Source organism: Bombina bombina, chromosome 6 (genome assembly GCF_027579735.1).
Source record: "Bombina bombina isolate aBomBom1 chromosome 6, aBomBom1.pri, whole genome shotgun sequence".
Lineage (NCBI taxonomy): Eukaryota > Metazoa > Chordata > Amphibia > Anura > Bombinatoridae > Bombina > Bombina bombina.
The window spans coordinates 754,466,467-754,481,816 of record NC_069504.1 but is presented as its reverse complement, the minus strand read 5'-3'; the positions used below and the strand labels follow the sequence as shown (position 1 = coordinate 754,481,816).

The following is a 15,350-nucleotide window of genomic DNA, read 5'->3' as shown; positions in this document are numbered from 1 at the left end:
AAAGGATGCTCCTAGAGCTCACCAACGGATCCTCAGCACCGTAGACACTATAACTACTGCGTAGCCACCATACGTAATGCAGACTCTTTGAACCACCGCTGCTGGGCTGGTATTTCGCCGTCTGCTCTGCGCCCTGGACCTACGACCAGGCTCCAGTAGGTGAACCTCTTCCTTCTTTAGAGCGAAGCAGGATCAGGAACAAGAGCTCTTACAGGAGCTCAGTAGCTAAGGGAGTATGAAGAGCATAGCAATCCCTGTAGTGATTACAGCTGTCCCCTACAAACATGAGTCAAAGCTGCAAGTTAGAGGGTCAGAATAGGTCTGATGTGCTGGAACACACAGCCTCCTTTTTATTGAGGTTACATGCAAAAAAGACACTCTCAGGGGGAGGCATAAAATCCCCAATCACACATTTGATACATTTAGATAGAGACAACGCCCTTTTACAGGCCACAACAGCATATAACATTACACACAAGAAAACAATGCACCTACTAGCAGTCTGATTAGACAATGGGAATGTTTTATCACTAAACTTAATTAGAGCTGATCCCAGCAAACTTGTATTTAGAATAGGTTCTTGAAGCTCAACAAAATTTAACTCTAGTTCTGACCGAAGGGTCTGTCACATAGCACTTAATGGCACACAATGAAAACCAATGCCTTTGCAATAGTGCTCCCCCTCTGTGGAACACTCTGCCTGTGTGGCACTTGGTTCAGCAAGCCCTATCCACTGAACCAAGTGGGAGAAAGCCAGGGACAAGTCATTTCACAGGTCTGGGGACATAGTCTTAAAGGGGCATTGTTCACCAAAGTCACAATATGTCCCCAGACGGTTCTTAAAGGGCCATACACACCCAATAAAAGTTAATATGTTCTCAGGGGCACAATCTTCCAGGGGCCATAGTCATGAGGAAGGAGGCTGGCAAATAGGCTTCTCCAAAATCCAGGGAAGCAGGGCAATTTTCCATTTAAAGGGCCAGTTACAAATAGCAGTTTGTAACAGTATTCATGACACTAATCAAATACATCTTTTTATTTAGTTCCTTTAAAATGTGGTTGCCTTTTAATGAACATAAAAGGACCTTTACACCCCAAATGCTTTTGTGTGAAAAATGTTTGTCCCACACATTTCCTATCAAGGCCACAAAGTAAATTCTGTAATCTAGGTTTTCTTCAATATGCTGGAAATCATTAGCTGGCTTAGGCACTTTACAACATTTTGAAATAAACCTAGATTTCAGAATTTGCTTTTTGGCCTCTCTAGGGAGTGCGTGAGAAGCAACTGGTGTTTAACTTCTCTGTAATGTCTCACAACTTCTTTCAACAGGGTATTACCTCTTCTGAGAACTCAGATGTTTCTCATTGGTATCTTTGAGGCTGGTGTTTAAACTTGCAACAGCAGCTGTCTGTTTTCCCAAAGCATGTCTGTCAGTGCCAAGGGATTGTCAGAAATTTGCTTTTAGTTTAAACTCACTTCAAATATATAAAACCTAAATTTAATTAATTTCTTGTATTTGCCATAAATGTTTTTTTATTTATCCTGTTCAATGCCAATTTTGTAGTATTTTATAACACTTCCTTTTTTTCTTTAGTCCAAAGAACTGAAGAGGAGATTAAAGCCATGTTGGAAAACAAAGAGAAGAAGCTACAACTGAAGCACGAGAGGAAGAAAACTCAGGATGCCGATGTGCAACGCAAGAAGCAGCAGAAGGAAGAGAATAAGTGAGTAAAAGGAACAGCTATCCAAATAAGAGATTGTGTCTGGTTACTAATGCTATGATGTCAAACTTCCTGAGAAATATGGCAATGAAGTCCGTATGCTTGTGTTGTAAGTGCAATTATTTGTTTCAATACTATAGAACAGAACTATACAATAGTTTTAAAGGGATATTAAATTAAATCTGTCCGATATTTAAAAACTCGCTATAGTAATAATAAAGGTTAATACACACATATTGAAATGGAATGGAAAATTATTTCCAGGGACAGGTTTCTCATTGGCTGATAAGGACAATTCTTGCCTGATGCACACATAGTGGCTCTCTCTGCATCTGTGTAAAATAAATCTAGGCCCATTTCGGTATATTTCATGCCAGCATTTCACTGCCAAATGCGCTCAAATAAAAAAAAAATTCACTTTTTCACAAACTTTAGTTTTCTCACTGTGAAATTATTTACAAACAGCTTGTGCAATTATGGCACAAATGGTTGTAAATGCTTCTCTGGGATCCCCTTTGTTCAGAAACAGCAGACATATAGTATATGGCTTTGGCGTTGCTTTTTGGTAATTAGAAGGCCGCTAAATGCCGCTGCACACCACACTTGTATTATGCCCAGCATTGAAGGGGTTAATTAGGTAGCTTGTAGGGTTAATTTTAGCTTTAGTTTAGAGATCAGCCTCCCACCTGACACATCCCACCCCCTGAACCATCCATGACTCCCCTCAAACAATTCTCTTACCTCCCATCTGCCAGTTCTAAAAGTCTGCCAGTACTTAAAAAAATTAAAAAATTTTTTTTTTTTTATTCCCCCCAATTGATTCTGCAGTGTTGGATCCCCTCTTAGCCCCCAACCTCCCTGATCCCCCCCCCATACAGCTCTCTAACACTCCCCCTTTACCTATTTGCCGCCATCTTGGGTACTGGCAGCTGTCTGCCAGTGCCCAGTTTGCCCAAAAAAAATGTATTTTTTTTTTTATTAAAAAAAACCCATTTTCTGTAGTGTAGCTGCCCCCCCTCAATATCCTCTCCCCGTCCCCGATCTCTTGCCCAATGTCCATGATATCCCCACCATCATTGTCGGCACAAATTGTTTTATGCTAAAAAAAAAACGAGATTTGCTCGCCCCCTTGTTTCTCCTTCCGCCGACTGCTGCGCAACTGTACTGGATCCGGAAAGATTTACATTGATGGGCGGCCACCCCTCCCCGCCTCCCAGCTGTAGCTCCCATCCAACAAACGAACAGCACCATCAATGCCCGATGCACACATAGTGGCTCTCTCTGCATCGGTGTAAAAAAAAGTTATTACAGTGATGCCTCAATACCGAGTCATCACTGCAACACCTTAAGAGCGGTTTGATGCAATCACGATTGCTTCCACTGCTTGAAACCTCTGAGCACGTACAGGGTACTAACTGACATTTTTTGTAGGACATACCCTATACGTCCTTGGTCCTCAAGGATCAAATATTGCAGTCTAAAGTTTCCTAAACACACATCCGCAATGAATGATTCTGGGTTTTTTTGTTGTTGTTTTTTTAACAATACCTTCACTGTATTTTTAATGGTTTCCTTCCACAGGAAGCGTAGCTTGGCCGGCATGAAGAGGAAGCATGGAGCGGAGCAAGATGGAGACAGTGAAGCAGAGGATCCTGGGATGCAAGAAGATGCTGCCAACGTATCAGAGGATGATGATGCAGAGTATTACAGACAGGAAGTAGGGGAGGAACCTGAAAAAGGTAAAGCTAAATATTATGGAAAGCAACGTTCTCAAATTAATTTTTCTTTTCATTGGCAGTTTTTTTTTTCTTCTCATTTTTGCCTGCCTCTTTTTATTTCTTTAGACCAAATCTTTTTTTCTCTTACTTTACCTTTTTCCCTACTATTTTGTTCTTCATGAGTATAAACTATAAATATATATTATATTTTTTTTTATAGAACTGTTTCTTCATAGCCGTAAGAAATCATCTTTCCGCAGTAACAGTGGCCCACCTAGGAAGAAATTCCAAATGTCTAGAGGACCAGAGAAGCAAAATCGTAAAAACCAACCACAGAGTGGACAGAAAGAAAAGCAAAGAGGAAATTCTCCTTTTCAGAGAAAAGATAAATTCCACAAGGGGTTAACATCAAGACCTGGTGAAAAAGGCAAAGGTCGGAAAAATTATAAAAATGCAGAAGAGCAAAAATTCTATAGAAAACAAGGAGGTGCAAAAAAACCTGGATTCAGGAAGTCAGGAGTATTTGGCTCCAAGATCCGTAGACCTACTCAGAAAGGAAATGGGTCAGGACAGCGTAAATCAGGGGATCGAAGGGGTAAACACACCAAGCAGAAGAAAAGGGGTTTTTAATAGGACTGTTCTAAACTTCTCATGTAAATAGCAGTGTAATTATCAAATGCTCTGAATAATAAAAATTTGTTCACTGTTTTTTTTGGAACTCAGCATCTACTTGCGGGTTGGGCCTTTACATTGTACACAATCACATATCTTATATGAAATAATCTTTAGATTAAACCATGGAAGTTTAAATTAAGCTTTTAGGATTCATATAAAAAGTATAATATAAAAAACTTTCTAATTTACCTTCATTACACTGGACTACAAAGATTATACTTCTTGAACACTTGGGTGTATTTTATAGATTTGTTGCTGCTGATAAAGAAAATCACGTTTATATTAACCTATCAGATACCATTTTATAGAAATCTATTTTTTTCAATTTCTTCTCATATTTTAAATATGTTGACCCTAGACAACAATTTTCTTTCATAACTTGGTAAGAGCCAGTACTACTGGGATTCAACTCCTAGCCACTAGGGGGAGGCAAAGATATGCAACATTTTATAAACCTTTAATTCCTCTCACCTCTCTGGTTTCCCAGTCTTAATCTTTGCCTCACTGGAGGAAGGTGAAGAATAGAGGTGCTCCAGATTCTTCGTTAAGAGTGGTTCTCAGACCTATGTAATACTTGATATTCCCCTCTCAGAACCAGGACAAGAAGAGAGGGGAGTAGGTAGTACTGGGGAGTGGCAGAATAACAGCCTCTGCAAGGTAGTTACAAGCCTGTCACAGGTGATGGGGACTTGCCACTTAGTCACCTCCTGTTGGGTCAGCTTACCACAGGTGTCACGGGGTCTTGTCCCTTAGAATCTTCCTGCTGGGTTATCGTCATGCTCCTGTCAGAAATGTTCTGCTGTTGCCTGCACAGCACTGGGTGGGCTTTCTGCTGCAAGCTGTTTTTTTCTTGCAGATCTTGGCAGAGTGGGGCTGCTCAGGTAAGTGATTTGTGTACTTGTCTAGCCCACAGGCTATTAGAAGGTACAACTCCATTTACATCATAGCCAGGAGATATATATGTATGCATTACACACAAACCATTATTATTGTTAATGCCTATTACGTTCAGTATTTTGAGGGACATATATAGTATTTGAGATTTCTGACAGGACCACTGTGTTTGACCATATGTATATTACATTTTTTCGTAAATGGTAACAAGGAGTCTATTTGCTTTGTTTTTAAACTTAGATTTTTCTGGGCTCTGTGCAGCAGATTTTCTTAAAGTGCTAGCATTATTACTAGTGCAGCGTTGCAGAATTTTAACAGTTATTTTTTTCCTATTGCGCTGTTTCCTGCTCTCCCTGCGTCTCCTCATATAGCAGCGGCTTTCTTTTCTTGTTTAGCATCTCATTTATTAAAAGATGAGATTCTGAGGGGTTACGTTTTTTTTTCCTTACTTATTGTAGCTGGATTTATAATACTGTTACATTAAGTTTCAGTTATTTTTGTAAGTCTCTTTTCTACACAAAGGGTTTGTTTTATGCACATTGTCCCAGTTACATATTGCAAATATATTTATTAGTACATATTTAATTTTGCACAGTAAGTTGCTTTGGTGTTTATGTATTTGTGTTTGCATTACATTTTGGAGCATGTTTGATACTGTCCATATTATACAAACTTAATCCTTTACATGAGGAGCACTCTCAGTCTGATTAAAAATGAGAAACTTTATTGTGCATTCCAGAGACGTTCCATAAAACATCTGCTTATAGCAGATAGGATTCAAGGCAGCAAACCCTTAGTTTCAATCCATCAAATCGTTTCAAACATGAACTTAGTTAATAGATGATGGTAGGGAGGAAGGATTTATAGATGAGAAAACTAGTCTGTTCCTTTTTGTTGAGAACTCTAACTCCCATTTTCAACTTTCTACCGAAGGTTCACAAATCCCTTTCTGAGGTTAAAGGCCGTTCTATTATCAGTGGCATAGGTTCTTTATTTGAACCCCTTTCGCAATGGCTGTATGTGGGGTTCTACAGCCACTGGTAAAGAGTCTAGCCAGCTATCTGAGGGATACTAAGCAGCTTCTAATGGAACTTGAATCCTTTCTTTGGAAAGATTACAATTGGTTAACAATTGACGTAACTGCTTTGTACTCCTCTATACCCCACGACATAGGTTTGGAGGCAATTGGCTTTTTTCTTGAGAGAATGACAAATTTTGATCAGAGTTTTCGAGCATATATTCTGCGGGTAACAAAATTCCTATTAACCCACAACTTTTTTGTTTTTGTAAGTGTTCACTACTTTCACACTACCAAACCGCTTCAGATGCGGAAGGCCGACGTCACCATGGAGCAGAGGCGGAATGAACCATGCAGCATGAAGGTCACAGGGGTGCACACTGTGTTAAAACGGCCAGTGCAGCCGTATAAGCAAAGAAGTATGTACACAGTACAGCAGCACTAGAGTAAGGAGCACAGGTGAAAAAAAGGGATAAAAAAAGGGAGTCTGCTAGTCTGTGTACTTTTTTTTTAATTATGTTTAAATAAAGGTCTATTTTTTATATATATTTTTTTTTTTTAGCCCTTTTTTCACCTGTGCTCCTTACTCTAGTGCTGCTGTACTGTGTACATACTTAAGTGTTCACTACCTCCAGAGATGTGGGACAGCTATGGGTGCAAATTTTTTCATTTTTTTTGTCAGTCTATTAAACGAAGATACGGTTGGGATTCAATTTACCCATGATTTTGGGGGAAGCACAGTGAATTTTCTGGATGTTACCTTGACAGTGTCAGCAGATGGGAATACTCGCCTACATGCCTGGAGCTGCCATCCCAAACGATTATTTAAATTGGTCTGGAAAGGACAATTTATTAGACTGAGAAGAAACTGTACAAGAATTTGAGAAACATGCTCAGGATTTGCAGGAGAGATTTTGCAGTAGGGGTTATAGGAGGAGTGAAGTTGCGGCCTCAAGGGAGAGTATAGCAGCCACTAGTAGAATTGAGTTCTTTAAATCCAAAAAGGAGGATAAGGGTAAATTTGAGGGGGTGTCCTTTATAACCCAATATAGCAACCAGTTCCACCAGGTCTGTAATATATAGTTTGTAAACATTTTCATATGCTTAAAGTAGATGATGGCCTGGTGGATGTGGTTGCGAAGGGTTGTAGGTATGCCTTCAAGAAAGGAAAGAGTATAGGAAATATGTTGGCCCTAACTCAATTGAAGCCTGCATTGTCAGATAGCTCATCATGGTTGCGCTTTAAGTGTGCATACAGATGTAGTTACTCACAATGCACAGCATGTGAGTATCTACAAGTTGTAGAGGGATTTGTATGTACGCCCACAGGAGAAAAATGTAAGCACTTTTCATGTTTGAACTGTAGAGCATTTTATGCTGTGGAATACAGTATGTGGGTCTTCACAACCAGAGAGATCAGACACAGAATACGAGAACACATATCCAGCATAAAAACTGTAAAATTGACTACCCACGTGGTACAGCATTTTAAAAATGCACATAATAAAAGTGTCAAATCATTAAGGTGGACAGTTATTGAGGTGGTGAGATGTAGGGAGAGGAGATAGGGACAAACTCTTGGCCAAAAGAGAGGTCTTTTGGATACACAGGACCAAAGTACAAGAGGGGTTAAACTCTGCATATGATGTAATTAATTTCTGGGTATAGTGGCCCTTGGTCTGTGTAATTCAATAGAATATTTGGAATATAGATATCTCTCTTGTAATAAATGTGTTTGAGCCTTCAGAAGTTTTGTCCTGTGCCTCCTCTTTGATAGGCCAAACATTGCACAAGTGTACAAGTGTTTAATTATGCATTTGGTATATTGTAAACTGTACTTTATATATTGTATGTTTTACATTTCATTTGCGGTACATGGCATTTGCACTTTACAGATCGTTGGTATTCTGCCCCCTAGATATACACAGTATTGCAGGTTGAAAACATACTGTATATTAAAAATTGGTTCCTTACTGAAATGTTGCATTTTTTAAATGATTGGATGTACTATTTCAATATGTGCAGAATTATTACTTATACAGTGGGGCAAAAAAGTATTTAGTCAGCCACCAATTGTGCAAGTTCTCCCACTTAAGAAGATGAGAAAGGCCTGTAATTTTCATCATAGGTATACCTCAACTATGAAAGACAAAATGTCGAAACAAATCCAGACAATCACATTGATTTGGAAATAATTTATTTGCATATTATGGTGGAAAATAAGTATTTGGTCACCTACAAACAAGCAAGATTTCTGGCTCTCACAGACCTGTATCTTCTTCTTTAAGAGGCTCCTTTGTCCTCCACTCATTACCTGTATTAATGGCACCTGTTTGAACTTGTTATCAGTATAAAAGACACCTGTCCACAACAAACAGTCACACTCCAAACTCCACTATGGTGAAGACCAAAGAGCTGTAGAAGGACACCAGAAACAAAATTGTAGACCTGCACCAGGCTGGGAAGACTGAATCTGCAAGCATCTTGGAGTGAAGAAATCAACTGTGGGAGTAATAATTAGAACATGGAAGACATACAAGACCACTGATAATCTCCCTCGATCTGGGGCTCCACGCAAGATCTTACCCGTGGGGTCAAAATGATCACAAGAATGGTGAGCAAACATCCCAAAACCACACGGGGGGACCTAGTGAATGACCTGCAGAGAGCTGGGACCAACGTAGCAAAGGCTACCATCAGTAACACACTACGCTGCCAGGGACTCAGATCCTGCAGTGCCAGACGTGTCCCCCTGCTTAAGCCAGTACATGTCCGGACCCATCTGAAGTATGCTAGAGAGCATTTGGATGATCTAGAAGCGGATTGGGAGAATGTCATATGGTCAGATGAAACCAAAGTAGAACTGTTTGGTAGAAACACAACTTGTCGTGTTTGGAGGAGAGAGAATGCTGAGTTGCAACCAAAGAACACCATACCTACTGTGAAGCATGGGGGTGGCAAAAACTTGAGGTTTTTGACAGACAATAAAACCTTATCACCAATCTGATAGAGTGGACTCGGTCTATGATGTTGATCATAGTACTGTTTTTGATATGCCTTTGCATTTGACAGATGAACCTTTAAGATATGTAATCTGTCCTGCAGGGTGGATGTGAATTCCTGGGCACAAGGTGAACTAACATCAGTCTTAGAAAGTGTTATGCTATTTGGATTATATCCATAGGTGGCATAGAAAGGTGTCATTTTAATAGATGCTGATAGAGAATTGTACGAGAATTCTGCCATTGGAAGATAAGCTATCCAATCATCCTGTAAGTGAGTAATAAAACATCTTAGGTATTGCTCTAAGGTTTGGTTTACTCTCTCAGTTAACCCATTGGTTTGTGGGTGGAATGCTGTGGAATATCTTGAATCTACTTTTATAATTTTACATAAAGATCTCCAGAAAGAGGAGGTGAACTGTGTCCCTCTGTCGGTGATAATAGTAGTGGGTAACCCATGTAGTTTTACTATAAAATCTAAAAATGCTGTTGCTGAAGGTAAACCCTTTAGTGGTATAAAATGGGCTAACCGAGTCAAGTGGTCTATCACTACTAGAATTGTGGTATATTGTTGAGAAATCGGGAGGTCAACAATAAAATCCATAGATATGGTACTCCAGGGCTTATCTGGGATTGGCAGAGGTGATAAGAGGCCTATAGGTCTTTTGTGTTCTAATTAATTTCTAGCGCACACGTCACAATGCGATATATAATCGTATATAGTGTGGTTCATATTAGGCCACCAGAAATTTATCCTAGTTAGTTCAATTGTCTTTTTGATACCAGGATGTCCGAATAAAAGTTCCATCATGGGTTTGTCTAAGGATAGTGTTTCTGAGGGATTCAGGAATGAATAATTGTGAGTTGTGGTAATAGAGACCTGTTTTTGGATCTTCTTTACAAGATGAAGGTTTATTAGAATCATTCTGTAGAACCTCTAATATTTCTTTTTCTACAGTAGTTAAAACTCCTATGAATTTTTCTTCAGGTATAATAAAATCAAACTTTTCTGAAAGATTCTTTTCATATACTCTGGATAAGGCATCCGCCTTAATATTTAAACTCCCAGGTTTGTAACTAATAAGGAAATTAAATCGGTCTAGGAATATAGACCAACGAGCTTGTCGTGAAGTGAGGGTCTTACTCAATTTCAAATATTCAAGATTTTTATGATCGGTATAGATCAAGAATGGTAGACTAGATCCTTCAAGAAGGTGTCTCCATTGTTCCAAGGAACATTTTATAGCAAGAAATTCTTTATCTCCTATGCTGTAATTACTTTCTGCGGTGGTAAGCATTCTAGAGTAATAGGCTATAGGATGAGTCTCAGTTTTTTCTTTATTCTTCTGTGAAAGAATTGCACCTATTCCAGTATTGGAAGCGTCAACTTCAAGGATAAATTGGGAGTTGAAGTCTGGTAATGCAAGTACTGGTGCTGTAGTAAACTGCTTCTTTAAAGTATTAAAAGATAACTGTGCTTCTTCTGTCCATTTATATTTTTGGTTTTTTACTAGTTAATTGTGTTAATGGTTTCACAATCATCGAAAAGTTTTCAATAAATTTACGGTAAAAATTTGCAAAACCAATGAATCTTTGTAAGGCTTTTACAGTTGTTGGGACTGGCCAATTTAAAATTGCAGTTACTTTTTCTGGGTCCATTTGTATTTTGTTAGGTGTTATGATATAACCTAAAAATGTAATCTCTTGTACATGAAAAGAAAATTTTTCCAATTTAGCATATAATTTATGTTCCTTTAACCTAGTGAGTACCCAACGTACGTGTTTTTCATGCTCGTGTATATTTTTAGAATAGATTAGAATGTCATCCAAGTATATTATTACACATACATCGATTAGGTCACGGAAGATTTCATTAATAAAATGTTGGAAGGTAGCGGGTGCGTTACTTAACCCAAATGGCATCACGTTATATTGGTATAAGCCATAACGTGTCCTGAAAGCGGTCTTCCATTCGTCACCCTGTTTGATACGTATAAGATTATAAGCTCCTTTTAAATCCAATTTGGAATAAATGGTGGCGCCATGTAACCGTTCAAGAAGCTCAGGTATTAGTGGTAGTGGGTATCTGTTTTTTTATTGTTATATTATTTAATGCTCTGTAATCTATGATTGGACGTATGGTTCCGTCCTTGTTTCTAACTAGAAACATACCTGCTGCTGCAGGAGACGTTGAGTGTGAAATAAATCCTTTACGGAGGTTATCATCTAAGTATGACCTTACAAAAGATAATTCGTTTTGAGATAACGGATATATCTTTCCTTGTGGAATTTGAGTATCAGGTATTAAATCAATGGGACAATCAAATTCTCTATGAGGAGGGAGATTTTCTGCCTCTTTCATGTCAAAGACCTCTGCCAGATCCTGATAAGGTCTGGGTATCCCGTTCTTTAATGTAGCGATAGTACAGTGAGGATAACAAGTCTTTAAACAGTATGGGGAATTTAGTTTTAAGTCATTCAGTGTCCAGTCTATAGTAGGGTTATGTTTCTGTAACCATGTATACCCAAATATAAAGCTGTGTAGAGAAATAGGAATTAGATCAAATGTGAGATACTCAGTATGTCCGTCTTTGGTTGTTATGAGTAGGGGTATGGTGTGGTGAGTGATTGATCCTTGTTGTGTAAGCGAACCATCTATCAATTTGACAAAAACAGGTTTTGCTTTGCACACAATCAGGATTTTACTATTTTTAACAAAGGTTGTATCAATATAACTTCCTGATGCCCCTGAATCAATCAATGCTTTGGATTGGATGTTTCTCTGATCCCACTGTAAGGAGAAAAATAAAGTCATTTGGGTGTCAGTGCTTATATGGTACAACTGAGTATTTTGAGATGGCTTACCCTTCTTTTGTTTGAAGAGTAGAGGGCATGTAGCAACAGCATGCTCTTTGTGAGCGCAGTAGAGACATAATTTCTCTAATCGTCTCCTGGTTTTCTCCTCCGGAGTGAGAGGACCTTTGATGACCCCTATTTCCATAGGTGTACTGGGAGCAGAAGATCTGAGTAGGAGTATACATGGTGTAACGCTTAGGTATAGCATCATAACCTGCTCTTTCTGCTTTTCTTTCGCGAAGTCTGCGATCCAAGGTAGTACTTAGTTTTATTAGTGCTGAGAGAGTGTCAGGAACTTCTAAATGAGAGAGTTCATCCTTTAAATTTTCGGAGAGTCCTAAATGAAATTGGTTTTTTAAACTAATTTCGTTCCATTGAGAATCGTTTGACCACATCTGGAATTCGGTTGTATATTCCTCGACAGTGCGTTTCCCCTGTTTTAACGAGCGTAGCTTGGTTTATGCAGTGATCTGGGTGTTAGCATCTTCATAGAGGTTTGCCATGGCGATAAAAAATTCCTGTAATGAGTCTAAAATTGGATTATTGTTTTCGAAAAACCTATTGGCCCATGATCTAGGTTCTCCTTGTAGGAAAGAAATGGTAGTACATACTTTAATTCTTTCTGAATGGTAAGTACGTGGGCGTAAGGAAAAAAGCAGATGATATGTATTTTTAAAATCCCTAAACTCATTACGTTTGCCAGAGAAGGGTTGAGGGTATTGTATATGTGGTTCTGGACAGTCAGAAGTTTTTGTAGGAATACATTCTTTAACTAAAGATCTTAGTGCATCAATTTCTGCTTGTACTTCAGTTAAACCTTTGTTTAAATAATCCAGTTTCTGGAAAACATTGGTTAATTGACTCTTTATTTCTTGGGGATCCATCTTATAGTTAATATATAAAATTTCCCCTCAATAGGCCTGAAGATTATGTTATGACTCGGTTTGAAACGATATATATTAAAGAAATATTCCTTTAAAATGTTTGTTGCTCTTTTATGTTCTAAGCAGATAATCAAAGTTTAAATTACCTGAATAGACAAGGTGAGACTTTTACTATGAAATCTTGGTATATAGTAATGAAGTCTTGTTCAGCAAGGAGTCAGTATACTTATTCAGATAGAATGCAGTTAGAATTCTCAGTAACAAATGAATATCCAAATCTGAGTTCTGAGTAATAAACTTCCAGTCTTGACGCACACACACAATCACACTAAAATATGTACAGATCCCAAACAACCAATCTCTCAATATAGAGCAGAATATGCGGAGTTAACTTTATGATAGAAGTTTCCTATGGCAGGAGAGATAGTCCACTCAGACAGTGTGAACCAAATCAATGTCTTTAGGACATGTAAAGATTCAGGCAGTTCCAGTAAAGCAAAAGTTATAAGTAATTGATTATGGTTTTGAGGTACATGAGTAACATATTAGATACCCAGTAACCAGTTTGTAGAGGGGAGTCCAGAGAAGTGACCGCCGTTAGCGATCGGCGAGGAGTGTGTGTGCGGCTTAGTTCCGGGACGCGGAGGTAAGTAGATCCGGATGCGTAGGAATCTTGATCCGGAGACAAAACTGAAAACTCAAGGGAGAAGTAATTCAAGGACTTGTGATAATTGGTAATACAGAGGTTTGTTGCAAAATGGCCTGATAGGAGAAAAAGATACAAGCAACAAGTAGTAGCTGTAAGGTTTCAATCTTCAGGCAAGGACTGTTTGATAGAGCTTGCCTAATAAAGGGAGGATCATGAGATGGGAGGGGATAACCCTTAAAGGGATATCACAGGCATTGCAGATGAAACATGGCTGGGTCATTCAGCATGACAATGATCCCAAACACACCACCCGGGCAATGAAGGAGTGGCTTCGTAAGAAGCATTTCAAGGTCCTGGAGTGGCCTAGCCAGTCTCCAGATCTCAACCCCATAGAAAACCTTTGGAGGGAGTAGAAAGTCTGTGTTACCCAGCGAAATCCCCAAAACATCACTACTCTAGAGGAGATCTGCATGCAGAAATAGGCCAACATACCAGCAACAGTGTGTGATAACCTTGTGAACACTTACAGAAAACGTTTGACCTCTGTCATTGCCAACAAAGGATATATAACAAAATATTGAGATGAACTTTTGATATTGACCAAATACTTATTTTCCACCATAATTTGCAAATAAATTCTTTCCAAATCAGACAATGTGATTGTCTGGATTTGTTTCCACATTTTGTCTCTCATAGTTGAGGTATATCCACCTTTCTACCTACCTACCGACCAATCGGCTGTGACGAAGCCGAGAAGCCGGAATTGAGAGATGTCACCCGCCAGTATTGAGTGAACCGAGGAGACGGGACGCATATCGACCTGGAGGGTTTCCACAGAGGTAGATCCTTTACCCACTTTACCTCAAGTGCCGAGTGAGCATTGCGCAGGAGGTGGTCGGGGTTCCCTGTGGACCGGTCTCATCTGGGCAGAGTTTCTCACGTAAAGTTGAAGATATCGGCTGGAATGTGATAAGGTAAGGTATGATTAACAAAGTCCCTTTCTTACGTATTTTCTTCTATAAGGTACGACAAGTCCACTAATTCATCCTTTACTTGTGAGATATTATCCTCCTGCTAACAGGAAGTGGCAAAGAGCACTACAGCAGAGCTGTCTATATAGCTCCTCCCTTAGCCCCACCCCCCCAGTCATTCTCTTTGCCTACTCTAAGTACTAGGAAGGGTAAAGTGAAAGAGGTGATAAAATATTAGTTTTTAATTTCTTCAAGCAAGCGTTTTTTGTTTTTTAATGGTACTATTTACTCTCAGGCTGCAGATGGATGAAGACTTCTGCCTGGAGGATGATGAGCTTAGAATTTGTAACTAAGATCCAGTGCAGTTCCCACAGAGGCTGAGGAGTACAGGAAACTTCAGTGTGAGGAACGTTTTCATGCTATATAGCAGTGAGGTATGTTCAGTCATTTTTTCTGGAGAGACTGTGTATTTCAGAAAGGCTGACAGCATCCCCATGAGGGTAAGGGTAAGCAGTAATCCTAAGAGCTATAGAAAGGCATTACTAAGCTTGCATAAGGGGCTAATTATAAAATGGTTGACACTGAGTTTTGAATGTTTGTGGGCAAACGTTTTATGAACTGGGAGTGCTGTTAATGTTTTTGGGCAACTTTATTGAGGGTACACTTGGCTTATTTTTTGGGTCTTAGAACCCACATGGCTAGTTTAAAACCGCTCTGGTGCGGTTCTTTGAGGCTGTAGAGACATCGAGTGAGATGGGCGGGGCCTATTTTCGCGCCTCAGATGCGCAAGTTGTTTTCACTCAGCAAGCTCCAACTCCTGAGGGCCCTTGTGAATGTTTTGGGCCAAATCGAAGCTTTAACCTCATATTCACTATCCCTGAGGGCAGGTAGGAGCCACAGCAGGGCTGTGGCAAGGTGCTGGGGGTGTTTTTTTCTGGATTTAGGCCTTAATTCAATCCGG

At 39.3% G+C, this 15,350-nt stretch overlaps 1 protein-coding gene across 1 annotated transcript in view; it reads left to right on the top strand.

Moving 5' to 3' along the window:
- Positions 1-4,148, top strand: part of PPAN (peter pan homolog) — an 86,800-nt gene extending 82,652 nt beyond the window's left edge. Inside the window, exons 10-12 of the mRNA XM_053718027.1 lie at positions 1,596-1,725; positions 3,304-3,461; positions 3,661-4,148. Coding sequence (XP_053574002.1) covers positions 1,596-1,725; positions 3,304-3,461; positions 3,661-4,070 — 698 coding nt within the window. The 3' untranslated portion in view covers positions 4,071-4,148. The remainder of the gene's footprint in view (positions 1-1,595; positions 1,726-3,303; positions 3,462-3,660) is intronic.
- The last annotated feature ends 11,202 nt before the right edge of the window (positions 4,149-15,350 follow it).